General features: G+C 39.3%; 1 protein-coding gene across 6 annotated transcripts in view; it reads right to left on the bottom strand.

The window, feature by feature from the left end:
- LOC105464895 (uncharacterized) overlaps positions 1 to 17677 on the bottom strand; it is a 488640-nt gene that overhangs the window by 38436 nt on the left and 432527 nt on the right. For 4 of the 6 annotated variants that reach the window (XM_071085560.1, XM_071085561.1, XM_071085554.1 and 1 more), the window contains one exon: positions 12606 to 14338. The exons of the other annotated variants lie outside the window; for them this stretch is intronic. In XM_071085560.1, the coding sequence (XP_070941661.1) occupies positions 14203 to 14338 (136 nt within the window). In that variant the 3' untranslated portion in view covers positions 12606 to 14202. Of the gene's footprint in view, positions 1 to 12605; positions 14339 to 17677 lie in introns of those variants that run through there. 6 annotated transcript variants of the gene reach the window in all.

The following is a 17677-nucleotide window of genomic DNA, read 5'->3' as shown; positions in this document are numbered from 1 at the left end:
AAGAGATTTGAGTTAGTAAGAGGAGAGCTAGTCTTTGAATGTCATATTCAGAGCAGATAAAAACCCGATTGTTGGGAGGGGTTTCAAGACGGCTAACTAGAGGTTCTGGTACTCATCACTTCCACAAAGAAGAACCAAAATTGCAAGTAGATAATCACACTTAGAATAGACCATCTAAGAGATAAAACTGGAATTCAACGGAAAAGTGTCAGGAAACATCTAAGGCAAGGAAAGAGAGGCTTAACCTCACTGGAAGCAAGATAAAAAAAAAAAAAAAAAGGAAGAAGGAAGCCAGGCAGCCTGCTCAGCCGGGACCAGCTGGGAACCAGGAGAGGCTTCCCGATGCAGGTAAAAGCTAAGTAAGTGATCCCCAACACCCCATACTCCACATTCCCACTATAAGCTCCTGCATTCTGAGCTGTGGAAGAGCCCCTCGACTCTCCCAGGCCCTGTGACAAACCTAGGGAGCTGCCCGGAAACTGCACAGTGGCATTGCTCCAGAGATGGAGCTCACATTGGGTCCCACACACACCTCAAGTCCTAAGCAGCTTCAACATGGTGCCGTTTTGGGAGCTCAGCCACTACCAAACTGCATCCTGCCTTGGGGCTCAACAACCCCTTCATCCTCACATCCCTGGGGCCCCATTGACATCCCATAGGTAGCTGCCATCGTTGCTGGCTGCCTCTATTGGGGCCAATGCATGACCACTCCCAGTAGCAAGACTGCTACACATATGCAAATGCTCTAAAGACAGGCTTTTCCACCCAAAGCCACCACCTGGGCCTGAAGTTCACACGTTCCAGCTGCCTGCCTGTGACTGCTGCCACTGAAAACAACGCTGCCCTCTCCAGCAGTGGGGCTGCCACACAGTCACTGCCACCCCTACCTGAACATTCCACTAGGGGCCTGGGGATCACCCTACCCCTTTATACTACAACCAACACCTGCATGTATCACTGGGAGGCCTGAAGAGAAGCTCACCTGGCCACATTCCATCCCCTCCACCCCCAAGTGCTTGAGCAAGTCATCTGGGGGCTTAGGGATTGTCTTAGCCCATTCATTACCATTGGCATGTGGGCACCCCTTCAAGAGGCCTGAAGATAGGCCTACTCAATCTACTGCTTCCACTATAGCCAGCGCCCACCACCTACCCACACGTACCACCTGAGGGCCTGAGGGTGGCCCACCCAGCCTATTGCTACTGTCAACACCAGCACAGACCACTTGGGAGCCAGAGGGTTGTCCCTCTACTGCTACCACCATTGCCTACACCAAGCCAGCTGTCATGAGGCCTGAGGACCCACCAACCCACCTGGCCCACTGCCACTGCTGGCACCCAAGCAAGCCACCTGAAGGGCCAAGAAATGGCCTGCCTAGACCCACTAAAACTGGTGCCAGAATACACTGTCCTGGAGCCCCCAAAAAGGCATGCTTAAGCCTGCTGCTGCCACTACTGGGGCCTGAGGACTTGCCCGCCTTGTGTCCCTATTCTCAGTGAAACTTTACCAGCATTTCCACTAATAACTGCATAAGCCACCGAGGAAATCACAGACATCACTGAAACTGTTTACAGCTGAAGGAATTTTATGAAGACTATACTACTGCACACATCCAGAATCAAAGCCAAAGTGCCCTACCCAACCAACACCATACATACATCTTCAGGAAAAAGTCATCCTCTATGAAAGTAAGTTTAAAAAAAATTGAGAGAAGTGACTATTACACTAGAGGTGCAGATGTCAATGTTGGAACACAAGAAACATGAAAAAGCAAAGGAATATGACACCTCCAAAGGAACACCATCATTCTCCAGCAATGCATTCTGATAAAAATAGAAATTTATGAAATCCTGGGAAAAGAATTAGAAATAATAATATTAAAGAAGATCAGTGAGATACAAGAGAACAGAGATTAAATGATACAGAGAAATCAGAAAAACAATTTAGAATATGAATGAGAAATTTACTGAAGAGATAGATATCCTAAAGAAAGAGCCGAACAAAACTCTTGGACCTGAAGAATTGAATGAAACATAAAATGTATTCAAAAGCTTCAGCAATAGGTGGGAACTGAACAATGAGATCACTTGGACTCAGGAAGGGGAACATCACACACGGGGGCCTATCATGGGGAGCGGGGAGGGGGGAGGGATTGCATTGGGAGTTACACCTGATGTAAATGATGAGTTGAGGGGTGCTGACGAGTTGATGGGTGCAGCACACCAACATGGCACAAGTATACATATGTAACAAACCTGCACGTTATGCACATGTACCCTAGAACTTAAACTATAATAATAATAATAAATAAATAAATTTTAAAAAAAAGCTTCAGCAATATGTTAGATTAAGCAGAAGGAAGAATTTCAGAACCTAAAGACAGGTCTTTTAAAATAACTGAGGCAGGCACAAATGAAGAAAAAATAATTACAAAAATAAAAACAAAGCCTACCTGACATATGGAACACCATAAAGCAATCAAATATTTGCATTTTTGGTGTACCAGAAAGAAAGAAAAAAAACCCAAAGGAATATAAAGCTTACTTAATGAAACAATAGCTGAAAACTTCCCAAGTCTACTAAGAGATTTAGACGTTCAAATACAGGAAGCTCAGAGATCCCCAAACAGATGCAATTGTAAAAGATCTTCTGCATAGCATATTGTTGTCCAACTGTCAAAATTCAAAGACAAAGAAACAATGCTAAAAACAGCAAGAGAAAAGCATCTAGTCACTTACAAGTGAACCCTCATCAGACTAACAGTGGACTTCTCAGAAGAAATCTTAAATGCCAGGAGAGAATGAGATGATATATTCAAAGTGCTGAAAAGAAACCTGCCAGATAAGGATACTATACCCAGTGAAGTTATCCTCCATAAGTGAAGGGGAAATAAAGTCTTTCCCAGGTAAACAAAAGCTGAGGGAACTCACCACCACTAGGTTAATACCACAAGAAATGCCTAAGGCTATGCCTGGGAGTGAAAGGACAATATCTACTACCATAAAAACACACAAAAGTATTTATATAAAACCCACTGGTAGAGCAAACACACAAGTAAGGAATAGAAAGGATGCAAATGTTATAACCACAGGAAACCACCAAGTGACAATGATAAAACATAAGCGAGAAAGAAAGAAAGGATATACAAAACAACCAGAACTCAATTAATAAAATGATAAAAATAAACCCCAACATATCAATAATAACCTTGAATGTAAGTGATTAAACTTTCCATTTAAAAGATACAGAATGGCTAAATGAAATTTTTAAATGACCTAAATATATGCTGCCCAGAAAGAAACATGTCTCACCTGTAAAGACACATGTAGACTGAAAGTAAAGAGATCGAAAAGTATATTCCATGCAAATGAAAACCGAAAGAGAGCAGGAGTAGCTACATTTATATCAGTTAAAATAGACTCTAAGTAAAAAACAGTAAAAAGAGTAAAAGAAGGTTATTGTATGATAAACGGATCAATTCAGCAAGAGGATGTAACAATTCTAAACATACATGCACAAAGCATTAGAGCACTGAGGTATATAAGCAAATATTATTAGGTCTAAAGAGAGAGATGGAATTCAATACAAAAATAGTTGAAGGGTTCCATACCACACTCTCAGTATTAGACAAATCATTTAGACAGAAACATTGGATTTAAACTGCACTTTAGACCAAATGGACCTAACATACATTTACAGAACATTTCATCCAATAGCTACAGAACATATATTATTATTATCAGCACATGAAACATTCTCCAGGATAGACCACATGTTAGCACACAAGAAAAGTCTCAACAAATTTTAAAAAATTCTTATCAAATTAAATATCTTTTCAGACTACAATGGAATAAAACTAGAAATCAATAACAAGAACTTTGGAAACTGTACAAATACATGGAAATTAAACAACATGCTCCTGAATGACCAATGGGTCAAGGAAGAAATTGAGAGGAAAATAAAAAAAATTACTGAAACAGATAAAAATAGAAACATGACATACCAAAACCTATCAGATACAACAAACGCATTATGAAGACAGCATTCACAGCAATAAACTCCTACATTTAAAAAGTAGAAAGATTTCAAATAAACAATCTAATGATGCACCTCCAGTAACTAGAAAAGCAAGAACAAACCAAATCCAAAATTAAGAGAAGGACAAAAATAATAAAGATCAGAGCAGAACTAAACAAAATAGAGACTAAAAATACAATATCAAAAATCAGTTAAATAGTTAGTTTTTTGAAAAGATAAACAAGATCAATAAACTCCTAACTAGATTAGCCAGAAAAAAGAGAGAAGACCCAAATAAACCAAACTAGAAACAAAAAAGAAAACATTACAACTGATACCACAGAAATAGAAAAGATCATCAAACATTGTTATAAACAACTATACACTAACAAACTGGAAAATTTAGAGGAAATTGATATATTTCTGGACACATACAACCTACCAAAATTGAATCAGGAGGGAATAAAAAGCCTGAACAGACCAATGAGTAGAAAAATTGAATCAGTAATAAATATTACTCCAAAAAACAAAAGCTCAGGACCAGATAAATTCACTGCTGAATTCTACCAAACTTACAAAGAACTTATACCAATTCTCCTCAAACTATTACAAAAAAATTAAAAAAGAAGGAATTCTCCCTATCCCAATCTATAATGCCAGCACCATCCTGATACAAAACCGGACCAGGATGTGACAAAAAAGAAAACTACAGGCCAATATCCCTGATGAATATAGACACAAAAACCCTCAACAAATTACTAGCAAACAAAATGCAACAGCATGTCAAGAAGAATACACCATGATTAAGTGGGATTTTTCCCAGGGTTGCAAGGATGGCTCAACATATGCAAATCAATAAATGTGATAAATTACATCAACAGATAAAGGACAAAATCCACATGATCATCTCAATAGACACAGAAAACAACATTTATTAACATCCAATGTAACTTCATTAAAATCTTTCAATAAACTAGGCATAGAAGGAGCATATCTCAACATAACAGCTATATATGACAAACCCACAGCTAACATGGGGAAAAACTAAAAGCTTTTCTTCTAATAACTGAAAAGAGACAAGAATGCCTACTTTCACTACTACTATTCAACAAAGTACTGGAAGTCCTAGCCAAAGAAATCAGGCAAGAAAGAAAAATGAAAGGCATCCAAATTTGAAAAGAGGAAGTACATTGTCCCTCTTTGCTGATTGTATATCTAGAAACCCAAAAAGCTCTTAGAGCTAATAAATAAATTCAGCAAAGTTGCAGAATACAAAATCAACAAACAAAAATCAGTAGTGTTTCTATACACCCATAATGAATTAGATGAAAAAGATGTCAGGAAGGTAATTCTATCTACAATAGCTACAGAAAAAACGAACTAAAAGCATAGGAATAAATTTAACCAGTTGAGTGAAATACCTCTACAAGGAAAACCGCAAAACACTGATGAAAGAAATTGAAGAGAACACAAATAAATAGGAAGACATCCCATGTTCCTGGGTTGGAAGAATTAAGATCATTAAAATGACCATACTGCCCAAAGAAATCTACAGATTCAATGCAGTCTCTAACAAAAGACCATTGTCATTTTTCATAAAAACAGAAAATAATACTAAAACTTCTATGGAAACAAAAAAGAGATCAAATTGACAAAATAATCTTGAGTAAAAAGAATAAAGCTGAAGGCATCACACCACCTAACTTCAAAATATGTTACAAGACTATAGTAACCAAAACAGCATGATATTTATATCAAAACAGACACATGGACCAGCAGAAAAGAGTGAAAAACCAGAAATAAATTGATGTATTTGCAGCCAATGGACTTTCAACAAAGGCACCAAAGACATACATTAGAGAAAGGACACTCTAGTCAATAAACATTGCTGGAAAAACTGGATAGCCACATGCTGAAGAATGAAACTAGATCCCTATCTCTCACCATAGATACAAAAAAAATAAACTCAAGATGAATTAGACTTAAATGTAAGACTTAAAACTATAAAACTGCTACAAGAGTACTTGGGGGAAACACTTTAAGATATTGGTCTAGGCAAAGATTTTATGGCTAAGACTTCAAAAGCACAGACAACAAAACCAAAAATAGACAAATAGGACTATATTAAACTAAAAAGTTTCTGCACAGCAAAGGAAACAATAAACAGAGAGAAGAGACAACCTCTAAAACGGGAGAAAATATTTGCAAATTATAAATCAAACAAGGGACTAATATCCAGAATATACAAGGAATGCAAACAACTCAACAGAAAATAAACAAATAAGCTCATAAAAAGTGGCCAAAAGACATGAATAGACATTTCTTAAAAGAAAACATTAAATGACCAACAGGTATATTTTTAAATGCTCAACATCACTAATCATCAGGGAAATGCAAATCAAACAATAAAGAGATATTATCTTACTCCAGTTAGAATGGCTATTATTAAAAAGACAAAAATTAACAGTTGCTGGTGAGGAAGTAAAGAAAAGGAAATTCTTATACACTATTAGTAAATGTAAATTAGTATAGCCACTATGAAAAGCAGTATGGAAATTTCTCAAAAAACTAAAAATAGAACTAAATGATCCAGCAACCTCACTACTAGATATTTATCCAACGGAAAGGAAATGAGTATATCAAAAGGATAGCTACACCCCATGTTTTTTGCAGCACTATTCACAACAGCAAAGTTATGGAGTCAACCTAAGTGTCCATCAATGGACAAATGGATAAAGAAAATGTGGTATATATATACCATGGAATACTATTTGGCAATAAAAAAGAATAAAATCATGTCATTTGCAGCAACGTGGATGTAACTAGAGGTCATTATCTTAAGTGAAATAAGCCAGAAAGACAAATATCGCATATTGTCACTTATATATGGCAGCTTAAAAGGTTGATCTCGTGAAGGTAGAGAGTAGAATGATAGCTACTGAGGTAGGAGGCAGAATTGACTCCCAAGGTAGGGCTCAGGCACCAGACCAAATTGAGGACTAGCTAAAACATGTCTGTGGCAAAAGCAGCTTTCCGGAAGACATATACACTAGTGTGTCATGTCAGTTTACCATTGTCATGGCAACACCTGGTAGTTACTGCCCCTCTCCGTGGTGAGAACCCAGAAATTACTGTCCTCATTCTAGAAATTTCTGCATAAACTGCCCCTTAATTTGCATATAATTAAAAGTGGGTATAGACATGAGTGCAGAACTGCCTCTGAGTTGCCATTCTGGGCACGCTGCCACTCTGGGCACACTGCCTCTGGGGTAGCCCTGCTTTGCAAGGAGCAGTATCTCTGCTTCTGCTGTACACTGCAGCTTCAGTAAAAGTTGCTGTCTGACACCACCAGCTTGCCCTTGAATTCTTTCCTGGGCAAAGCAGAGAACCCTCCCGGGTTAAGCCCCAGTTTGGAGGTTTGCCTATCTTGCATCAATACCAGTGACTGGGAAACCTTTGTGGGTGTGAGCGGGGGATAAGGAGTGATTGGCTTAAGCATACCAACATACAGTTAGATAGAAGGAATAAGTTCTAATGTTTGATAACAGAGCAGGGTGACTATAGTTAACACTAATGTATATATCAAAATATCTAGAAGAGAGGACTTGCAATATTCCCGATATAGAAATGTTAAATATTCAAGGTGACGGACATCTTAAATACCTTGACTTGATAATTACACGTTCTATGCATGTAAGAAAATAACACAGGTACTCCATATATATGTACAAATATTAAGTATAGGTAAAAAACTTGATTGTGTATATTGTCATACAGAATTGCCTACCTATCCCTGATGTGGAAAATGCACTGAAATTGAAGGACACAATAGAGCCCATCAGCTCTGTGGCCAGGGATAAGTCACAGCCTCTGGACACCAAGTGCCTCATCAGTCAAATAAAGAAGTTGGAGCTTCAGGGGTTTGTGAGTTCACATACAGCATCCAAGAACATGGAGGGACAGCAACAGGCCCCAAAAGAGACCCTTCACGTGACTACCACGGTCTCATCACAAGTGATTTTGATCATTGTCAGACATCCTGTGCCTTTCCACAGAATAAAGCACAGGCTGTGTTGAGAAGAACCAAGGGGAATGGGGCCTTTGATCCTCTCATAATCTACTGTGTGAGAAAGATCATGGAACACCTCTGTGACATTCAACAATACTCATGCCAGGTAAGCAAAGATGAATGACGTGCATAGTTCACTTGGAGGGGAGACAGAGAGGTAAACGTATTTAATTTACTGTGATAGGGGTTATGAAGGTGTTACACATGGAAACTGACTGGAGATGGCTGTGCAGAGAAGAGAGGTTCAAGAGGGTTTCCCAGAGAAGGGGACAACTGGGCTCAATTGTGACTACATTAGCTCAGTGAGGTGTGCATTGAGAGGAGGGGAAAGAAAGGCAGGGGAGGGTGCTCTAGGAAAGAGTACACCACGAATAAAGGCTTGCAGCATGGAAGAGCTCTGGGGAGTGTGGTGTTGCTCACAGATAAATCGAGAAGTGGGGAGCTGGAGAAGTAGACAAGGTCCTAAAGGGCCTCGCCACTCACATTAAAGCACCCATGTTTTATTTAATAGGCAATGAGGAGTCAATGAATTGATTATTTTTTGGGAGAAACAGAGTACCCTTTGGATAAATTATTCTCCTCTTTTATGTTAAAACAGTTCCAGAATTGTTATCTGAGGAAACACATTTTCTTACATTTTCAAACTGTAAAACTCACACATGTGCATTGTAGAAACGCTGGAAAATATACAAAGGCGTAATCAATAAGAAAAAAGTATACATCAACTTATCAAATGGAGACCATTACTAGCAACATTTCAGGATATATTCTTCCGCCCTTTTTATGTCCATATTTAAAAATAGTTGAAGTTACAATGATTATGGTACTTTAAAAAAGTTTTTGTATAAAAATAAATAATATATCCATTTCCCATTTTTCTGAAAATGTAGCCAATAAGAAGCTTCCTGCCTGGTCTTCCTCCTGCTGCTCTCCCCACCCCAGTCTATTCTCAGTACAGAAGCCGAAGTAATTCTACTCAAATGTTCAGAAAAGTATGAATAACAATAAGAAAAAAAGTTAATATACACACCCACCACCCAGAGTCCCACTGGTAACATTTTCGTGTAATTTTTTCCTGGTCTTATTTTTCCTGAGAATTAAAAAAAATACCTAAGGAGATATGGAATAAAGGTTTTTGTTTTTCATTTTCTTTTAACATAAGGCCAACTTTTAACAGGAAGTCAATTATACAAACAAATATTTACAAAACGTTTCCTAAAGCATATGCCAGTCATACAATCCTATAAATAATCTACAGCTCCCCGACTTCAGGTCAAGAGAGACTACAGGAGAGCAGTAGAGTTGGTCTGAATTGCTTAAATCTACTTTGAAATTGTATTTTGAATTGTATTTTACTGTTATGTATTAAGCTTGAGTTAAGAAATAGCATTTTTTCATACATTTGCTGTCATATTTGCTTTAAGGATGTTATTGAGGTCTTGTCCATTACATCAGACAATGCTTCCATTAAGGGGTCTCAAGAGACACATTTTTCTCATATCTTATTGCTAAAAAATGTTCTGTTTTTACTTTATCAGACAGCGTGAGTTTTAAAAATCTTATTGGCAATGAAAACTAGGTAACTCAACTCATCTTCTTTTTGTTGTCCACTAGGAAATTAGAGCATACGTTAGAGGTTCCTTTGCCACCATGTAGCACTTCATATCACACATATTTGTGTCCTACATTTTTATCTGGCCTTTTCTTATTCTATCCTTATTTTCTCTTTCTCCTGACTTCCTGACATATACACTCCCCCTTCATGTATGTGTATGTGTGTATCTACAGCTATGTATATATATATGTGCATAATTATGTGTATACATGCATAGGTATGTATATATACACATACAGTTTAAGCAATTCAGACCATAGCTATACATATATCTACATACACACATATGCATATATATACCTATCCACATTTACAAATATAGAGAGAAGATTTGTATGCGTATATTCCTACAGTGCTCTCTTATGGTATAGTAATTTCCATCACATTTTTGGAATGAGACATCACCTATTGTGTAGGTAACTTGGGCAGGGAGACCAGTTAGAAACAGTGGCAATGGGACAGGCAATGCCACCCTGGGCTAGGATCACAGGTGTTCACGTGGGGAGAAGAAAATGGAACCAAGAAATATTTATAAGGTAGATACATCTCAAATTAATGCTGGATTAGTTGTGATGGAAAGAAAAATGACCTCCAGGTTTCAAGCCTAGGCTGTAGGTTCTCCAATTGGGGCAGGGAGTAGTTTGGGAGGAAATATGAGACCTCCATTTTGGGGCATGTTGATTTGAAGGAAACTGTCTAGGACAGCCAGGTAGAGATAACCAAGCTTTGCCTACTACTCCATTAGTTTCCATTAATGCTCATTTTTGTCTGCTTGGAATATAGCCACCTTAGCTTCTAGCACTGACCAATCTTGAGCCACCTTTCTAGGCCCAGTTGAGGTCCTACACTTCCAAGAGACCTTGTAGCCCACTTTTCTACTGACCTCCAACTGTACTTGCTATCTGCATTATCTTTAGAGCAAAGACTTGAAGCCCTTTATGTTGCTATCTACTTGTTTTATCTCACAGGTGAAATTCACCTACTTATTCATTCAGCGAATATTTAGTGTAAGCATCCACACGTGCCGTGCTAGGTGATGGGCACACAGATAACTCAGACATGGTCTCGGCTCTTAAAAAGTTGACTATCCACTGGAAGAGGAGATGATGCAACATAAGCAAGTTACTCCATGCCCTTGAAGGAACACAAGGTTTGTTCTCTTCTTTACTGTTTATTCTCATGGTGGCTTGCTCAGGCTGCATGCAGAGCCAAGCCTCAACAAACAGCATATCAACTGGCAGACTATCCATTCTAGCTTGCAGAAGAGAAATTCCATAGCAAACCCTGGGGGATGAAATCTGATCTCTCTCTGAGCCATCCAAATTCACTTCATACACAATGTGAGTCGTGAGAGTGTATAATGCCTGTCCCTAAAATGTGGCTTTCATCTGTGTGGTCATGTTCCTCCTGCTGTGCTCACACCCCAAAAGAGGCAAAATCTTCTAAGAAGCTCCAATATGGTGGCAATGTTTTGCTTTTCTAGAGTGGATTTGATTTTTCGCAGCAGTTACGAGGCATCTCAGTCATGGCAGGCAAAGACCCTTTTCACTCAGAAACATACAGCATGAGAAGCTACTTGACAGCATTGTGGGCAGCAGCGAAGTGTCAGTCGGAAAAGATAATCAGTTATCTTCTGAGATCTGCCCTTAGCTAACTGCTTTGACTTGGGTAAGCCAGTAAACTGCTCCCTGCTTTGGGGTCCTAATTCATGAAAGAATATGGCTAGAGAAATGGGGTTCCAGTACCCTTTATGTTCTTCTCCTTCTGGTTTCTTTCATGTGATTTTCTTTGTAAATGTCTATAATTAGTTTTCCAGAATGACAGTTAATCTGAATGAGTTGGCTTCTGCTCCAGTTGTCAATGGGAAGATACAGAAACTATCAGCTTTAGAAGTTAGGCAATATTTGAATATATTGTCTTGGAGATACTGTTTTCAACACATGAGAATGATTTATTGAGAAGGACTTAAGATGTGCCTGAGTTGGGTGACAACTTTGGGTTGTTGCCCCAGAGCTCAAGGGCGTGCCTGTGAGAGTCCTCAACTGGCGTGATGGAGAAAGCTTTGGCTGTGAGATGGAAGACATCAGTCTTGGCCTTAGAACTTGCTACTGATGAGACTCAAGACAAGGTCTGAGACTCTCTAGACTCCAGTCTCTTTACTTACAAAATAAAGGCTTGATCTAGATTCTTTTCAATTTTCTCTCCAGCTCTAGCAGTCAACAATCTCTTGTAAACTATGTGTGTAAGTGTGGTTATGTGTGTGATTTGTGAGCAACGCTTTGTTTAAAGTTGCAAACTTTCTTAGTTTTCACAATAGTAACAATGTCTGACAGTTTCTCACATTCTGCAAACAAACAGCTTCTTGGTTTGTTTAGTGTAACACAGAATTGTGAAAAGCTCACAGGCTTTGAAAGCAGAGATATCCAGGGCCAAGTCTACCACTGACTGTCACGTCTTAACTGTGTGGTTCTTAGCATGTCACTTTTAATGACAAAGTCTTACTTACCTCCTCCATTAATTGGACGTTGTCATATCATGGGTGTGTGTTCTTTTTTGTTGTGACAAGTGATTGGCGCAGGTTTGCCACATGGTGACATGTTTAACAAGTAGTAGCTTTTATAATGTTTTCAGGCTTAATGAAGGCATTTAGTTTATTAATCAAAGACTAATGAACAATGCTGTCATCTTTTGGTTTATTCTACAACAAAAATAAGGTAACAACTTCCTTTCTTTCTTCTTTCTTTCTTTTTCCTTTTTTTCTTTCTTTTCTTTTCTTTTCTTTTCGTTCTCTTTTTTTTGTTGTTGTTGAACAGGGTCTCACTTTGTCACCTAGGCTAGACTGCAGTGGTGCAATCCTAGCTCACTGCAACCTTGAACTCCTAGGGTCAAATGAGCCTCCCACCTCAGCCTTCTGAGTAGCTAGGACTACAAGTGTGTACTACCATGCCAGGCTAATTAAAAAAAAATTGTAGAGATGAGGTCTTGCTATATTGCCCAGGCTGGTCTAAAACTCATGACCTGAAGGGATCCTCTCACCTCAGCCTCCCAAAATGTGAGGATTACAGGCATGAGCCACCATCCCCAGCGAGTAACAACTTCTTGATGTTGGAGAAAAACAAATATACAAACTCTGTGGGCTCAGTTTCTTCATTTATAAAATTAAGGACGCCCCAGATGATTCCTAAGGCCTCTTTATAATTTTTTGTCTGGCCCATAAACTGTATCTGGATATAATTCCAAAGTAATTCAAGGAAATAAATTCCAAAATGGGGTTTTAAGTAATAACAGCATCATTGCAATAAATTTAAGCATGACTACTTCAGAGGACAATACTCTTTTAAATGTGTGATTCAAGTCAAGTTATTTTAATATAAATAATATGTATTTAATGCCTACCTTGCTAGATTCCAGCAAGTGTCTTTGTTACATTTTGCAGCCACACCTTAGACCTGTGGGAAGAACAGTAAAGAACAGCAGGAAGAGATGGAGACGATATGAGGTAGAAGGTCAGGACAAAAGCAAGGTGATCTGGCAAAGCTGACTCTGTCTTCCTCCTGGCTGGACGATGACTTGATTGCATTGTGTGCCTTACTTTACACAATACATATATTCCTGAAAGTAGCTTCAAAGCATTTTCAAATTAAATCATGTTTTCGGTGTAACACAGGCACGTTCTATTGAAACCACTCCCATGGTAAAATTTTTTGTAAAAAGAGACATTATTCTCTAATTCTAAATCTACATTGGATTTTCTTAAAGGAAAGTTCAACTCTAATTCTTTTCGTGGAGAGGAAAAGTGATGTCAAGCCACCCTGATGAGAGCCTGGTGTGGGAACAGCTTGTCTGGCCTCTTGGGATCTCTGGGGAAAGTAGATGGAGATGAGGAATAGACACGTATTCCAGAACTGGACTTCAAATGGGCCTTTGGCCAAACTTGGCCCAATTTCTCAACTGAGAGAAAGCACTGACCTAAGCTGAAGACTGATTCACAGCCAACCTGCTTTGGACACGTTGTCCTCTGCCAGGCAAGCCAGCGCCCTATCCCTGAGGCACTTGCTGGCCAGGGGAAGGACATGCTGGGAGAGGAAGCCTTGCTCTTTCCCCCTTTGCTGCATAGTTCCAGCTTTTGTGCAGCTCTCATGTTTGGGGCTGGGGGAGGAAGGGAGGAGAAGACTGGGAGGTGGGAGGAGGCGGACGAGGCCACCCATGAAGATGCAGGGAAAGCCAGGAAAGGCCAGGAGGGAGTCATTGCAGAAGAAGAGAACAATCTGAATGAACTTGGGGACAAAGGAGAAATAAGGAAGGCATTCAGGGAAACCTCACAAACTAGATGGAAAAGAAGGAGGAAGGGGAAAGTCCCAGGACAGAAAGTAAACCGGGAAGAGACGCAGAGGAGGGCTTCTCCAGGTGTGACCCACACCCCAAATTCAAACATTCTTGATTTAGAAAAATGTCCTGTGATTCATTCTCCAATGGGAAGTCCACTGAGTAGAAATTTTCTTTAACGATTTCTTCTTGACATGCTCCTGGAATTATAAGGAATTTGGTCATGAGTGCTCCTTTTCCAAAAAGATTCATGAGAAGACTTCTTCCTCCGTGGTGACGGCATTTGCAGGAACAGTTGAGTTAGGAATGGCCTGCAAAAATGTTGGTAGAGATTGAAGAGAGTGTTGGAGAGGAGGAGTGGTTAATATTCAAAATTCAGGTTTGTGTTCAATTTTGAAGTCACTGCTTTAGTTTCGATATCAATGTAAGGAATGTAAGACCTGTGTAAATGGGATACCAGGTTCAAAAATCCAGGCAGCTCCATCCTGGGGAGAGCACAAATACATGGGCCTCACAGATCATTCAAATGTTGACTTCACTACTCCAGTTGTCAAAGCAGTTCTGAGCGAAAACAAGACTGTTTGTAGGAACTTTAGTTCTTTCGCATTATCTGTCTTCCTGTAGGTAGAGTCATCAGGCAGAGGAAACCAAGAGGAGCAGAATCAGATGGGTTAAGTAACCCATGCATTATGTAAACAATCTTTGGCCCATAACCAAGGGTGAGCGAACATATTAATATTTAACCACTAAGTCATAGGATCGACCAATCAGATTCGGCCCCGGAAATAAACAGCCCCAGTCAGCCCTGGAGATAACATTCCCATGGCAACCGACTATTCTTCACTGAATGGTTGGCAACACTAATGCACTTACTCATTTAGGATTATTTGTTTAATGTCTGTCTTCCCCTCCTGACTGTAAGCCTATTGAAGGGTTTCCCTAGCATGTTGTGGGTGCTCAGTAAATAACTGTTATTTGAGGACAAATACCACACCCCTGAGCCAGATGGAAGACATCTCCTCTCATGGTGTTGTGGCTAATTCAGAAGCGGCATAGAGTCATGAAAAAGTGCTTCACATCAGGACAGCAGCTCTGATCCTGCCCTGGCTTTGCTTTTCTCTCACTGTGTGACTTTTGACAAGTCACCTACCCTCCCTCTACGTCTGACTCCTTTGCTATGAAATGACAGGATTGGATTTGATGATCTCTGAGGCCGATTTCAGCTCTAATACTCAGTGGTTCAGCATACCCATAAAGTGGACAGCGGAGGTTTGTTGGTGACCCAAACAGAATGTGAGGAACTGAAAAAACGCCAAAGACCACTTTAGAGGAAAAGTGGAAACAAGGTTTTGTGTGAAATATGCTTGGCTTGCACAATGCAAGTGATTCTTTTGTGAGAGCGGAAGGCCTTAGGGTGTAGTTACTTAATCTGCCACTGAGCTTCCTGGGCAGCCCAGGCCAAGCTAAAGATACCTATCACTCTTGTTCAAGGTCCGTTTCCTACTGAGTTGTCACACTGTTGAATTATTGTTGAGTTGAAGTCCAAAAGGGGAAATATTTTGCAATCTAGAGTTGGACCCTGGAGCTATACAGCTATGATTACTGATACAGATTTTCCCAGAAAAATCACAGTGCACCAAGGTCATACCAAGGAGCCCTCATACTTCTGTATGCTACTGTCAGCTTACTCTGCTAGCGGTGCTGAAGTTCCATGAACATTTTCCCCAGTGAGCAAGTAAAAACGTTTCATTTTGCCTCTTCCTGAACCATTTTTTAAAAAAAGGTTTTATATGAAATAAATTTTTACATTAGAAAAAGACACAAATAGTATTTAATTTTTAAAATAAAATTTAAAATATGATGTGTATATTTAAGATATACAACATTATGTTATGGGATACATATAGATAATAAAATGGTTACTATAATAAAACAAATATATTCAGCATCTCACATAGTTATCCCTATCACCATCCCCCTTTGTTTGGTAAGAGCAGCTAAAACCTACTCATTTAGCAGGAATCCTAAATGCATAAAATTTTATTAATTACAGTCCTCCTGTTGTACATTAGAGCTCTAGGCTTATTCATTCTAATATATGCTACTTGATATCCTCTGACCTACATCTCCCCATTTTTTCCTCTTTTCCGCAGCCCCTGGTAACTACTGTTTTATTCTCTGTGTTTGTATATTTGAGTTTACTTTTGGTTTAGATTCTACAGACAAGTGAGATAAAGTGAGATAAAATGTTTTTCTTTCTATGTCTGGCTTATTTCATATGGCATAATGTCCTCCAGTTCCATCCATGTTGTGGCAAAAGGCAGGATTTCCTTTTTTAAGGCTGAATAACATTCTATTGGATGGATAACTAGATGATTGATAGATAGATAGATAGATAGATAGATAGATAGATAGATAGATAGATAGATAAAAGAGTGTCGTGTGTACTGAGTCAGAGGACACATATACTGTTTTTTTATCCATTTGTCCACTGACAGACACCTAGGTTGTTCTCATATCTTGACTTTTGTGAATAATGCTGCAACAAACATAGGCGTGCAGATATCTTTACAAGGTGGTGATTTCATCTGCTTGGGTATATAAACAGAAGGGGGATTACTCTGCTAAATGGTCATTCTATTTTTAATCAATTAATTTTTTGAGACAGGGTTTCACTTCATTGCTCAGGCTGGAGTGCAGTGGCATGATCATGGCTACTGCAGCCTCAATCTCCCGTGCTCAAGTCATCCTCCCACCTCAGCCTCCCAAGTAGCTAAGACTACAGCCATGTGCCACCATGCTGGGCTAATTTTTTAGTTTTTTGTAGAGATGTGAACTCACTATGTGGCTTAGGTTTTTCTTAATTTCTCTAGGAACCTCCATATTGTTTTCCATAATGGTTGCACCAATCTACATTTCCACCAACAATGTACAATTGTTCCCTTTTCTCCACACCCTTGATGACATTTTTTATCTCTTGACTTTTATGATTATCATCCTAATGGACATGAGGTGAAATAAACTTTTAAAAAAACCTTTTTTTTACTAAATGTAGCTCTGTCTAAAAAGCACTTTAGGAAGAAGGACATATTTGTCTGCACAAAAAGAATATCCTGTGTACTAGGTCGAAGGATGATAAGCCCATAGCTCCTTGGATCTTAACACAGATGCTTTTATGACTATTGTTAGCTTTTAAACTCCTGCCATCCTCAGAGAGCCTATGATACTGATGAAGAAAGAATTATAACATGACGGGTTCGAAGATCCCAGGACAGGTATCCAAAACCCCAGTTTCCCAACCAGTTGGGTGTATTCCTCTAAACAAATCCTGGCCTCTCTGAGCCACTGTTGACTTCATGTGAACCATTCATCCAGGTGCCCAGAAGCTCTGGGTTCTGCGGAGCCTTAGAAGTCCAGGTGGGAGGCAGGTGGAAAGAGAGAAGAACCAAGAAACAGATGGGGTTCTGGGTCCCTGGAGCCAGAGCTCTACTTTTGTCTTTTATTCATGTCCAGGGCCTGCTAAAATGTCATTGAAGAAAATATTCTGCTGTCTATAAAGGGTTTGAAAGCACAAGATTAGATGACCCCTAAAGACACTCTTAGTTCTTTAAAAAAAAAAAAAAAAAAAAGTCCTCTGGGTTCATGTTCAC

The sequence above is a fragment of the Macaca nemestrina genome, chromosome 19 (genome assembly GCF_043159975.1).
Source record: "Macaca nemestrina isolate mMacNem1 chromosome 19, mMacNem.hap1, whole genome shotgun sequence".
In the NCBI taxonomy this organism is placed as follows: Eukaryota; Metazoa; Chordata; class Mammalia; order Primates; family Cercopithecidae; genus Macaca; species Macaca nemestrina.
This window is presented reverse-complemented; position numbering and strand designations above follow the sequence as displayed.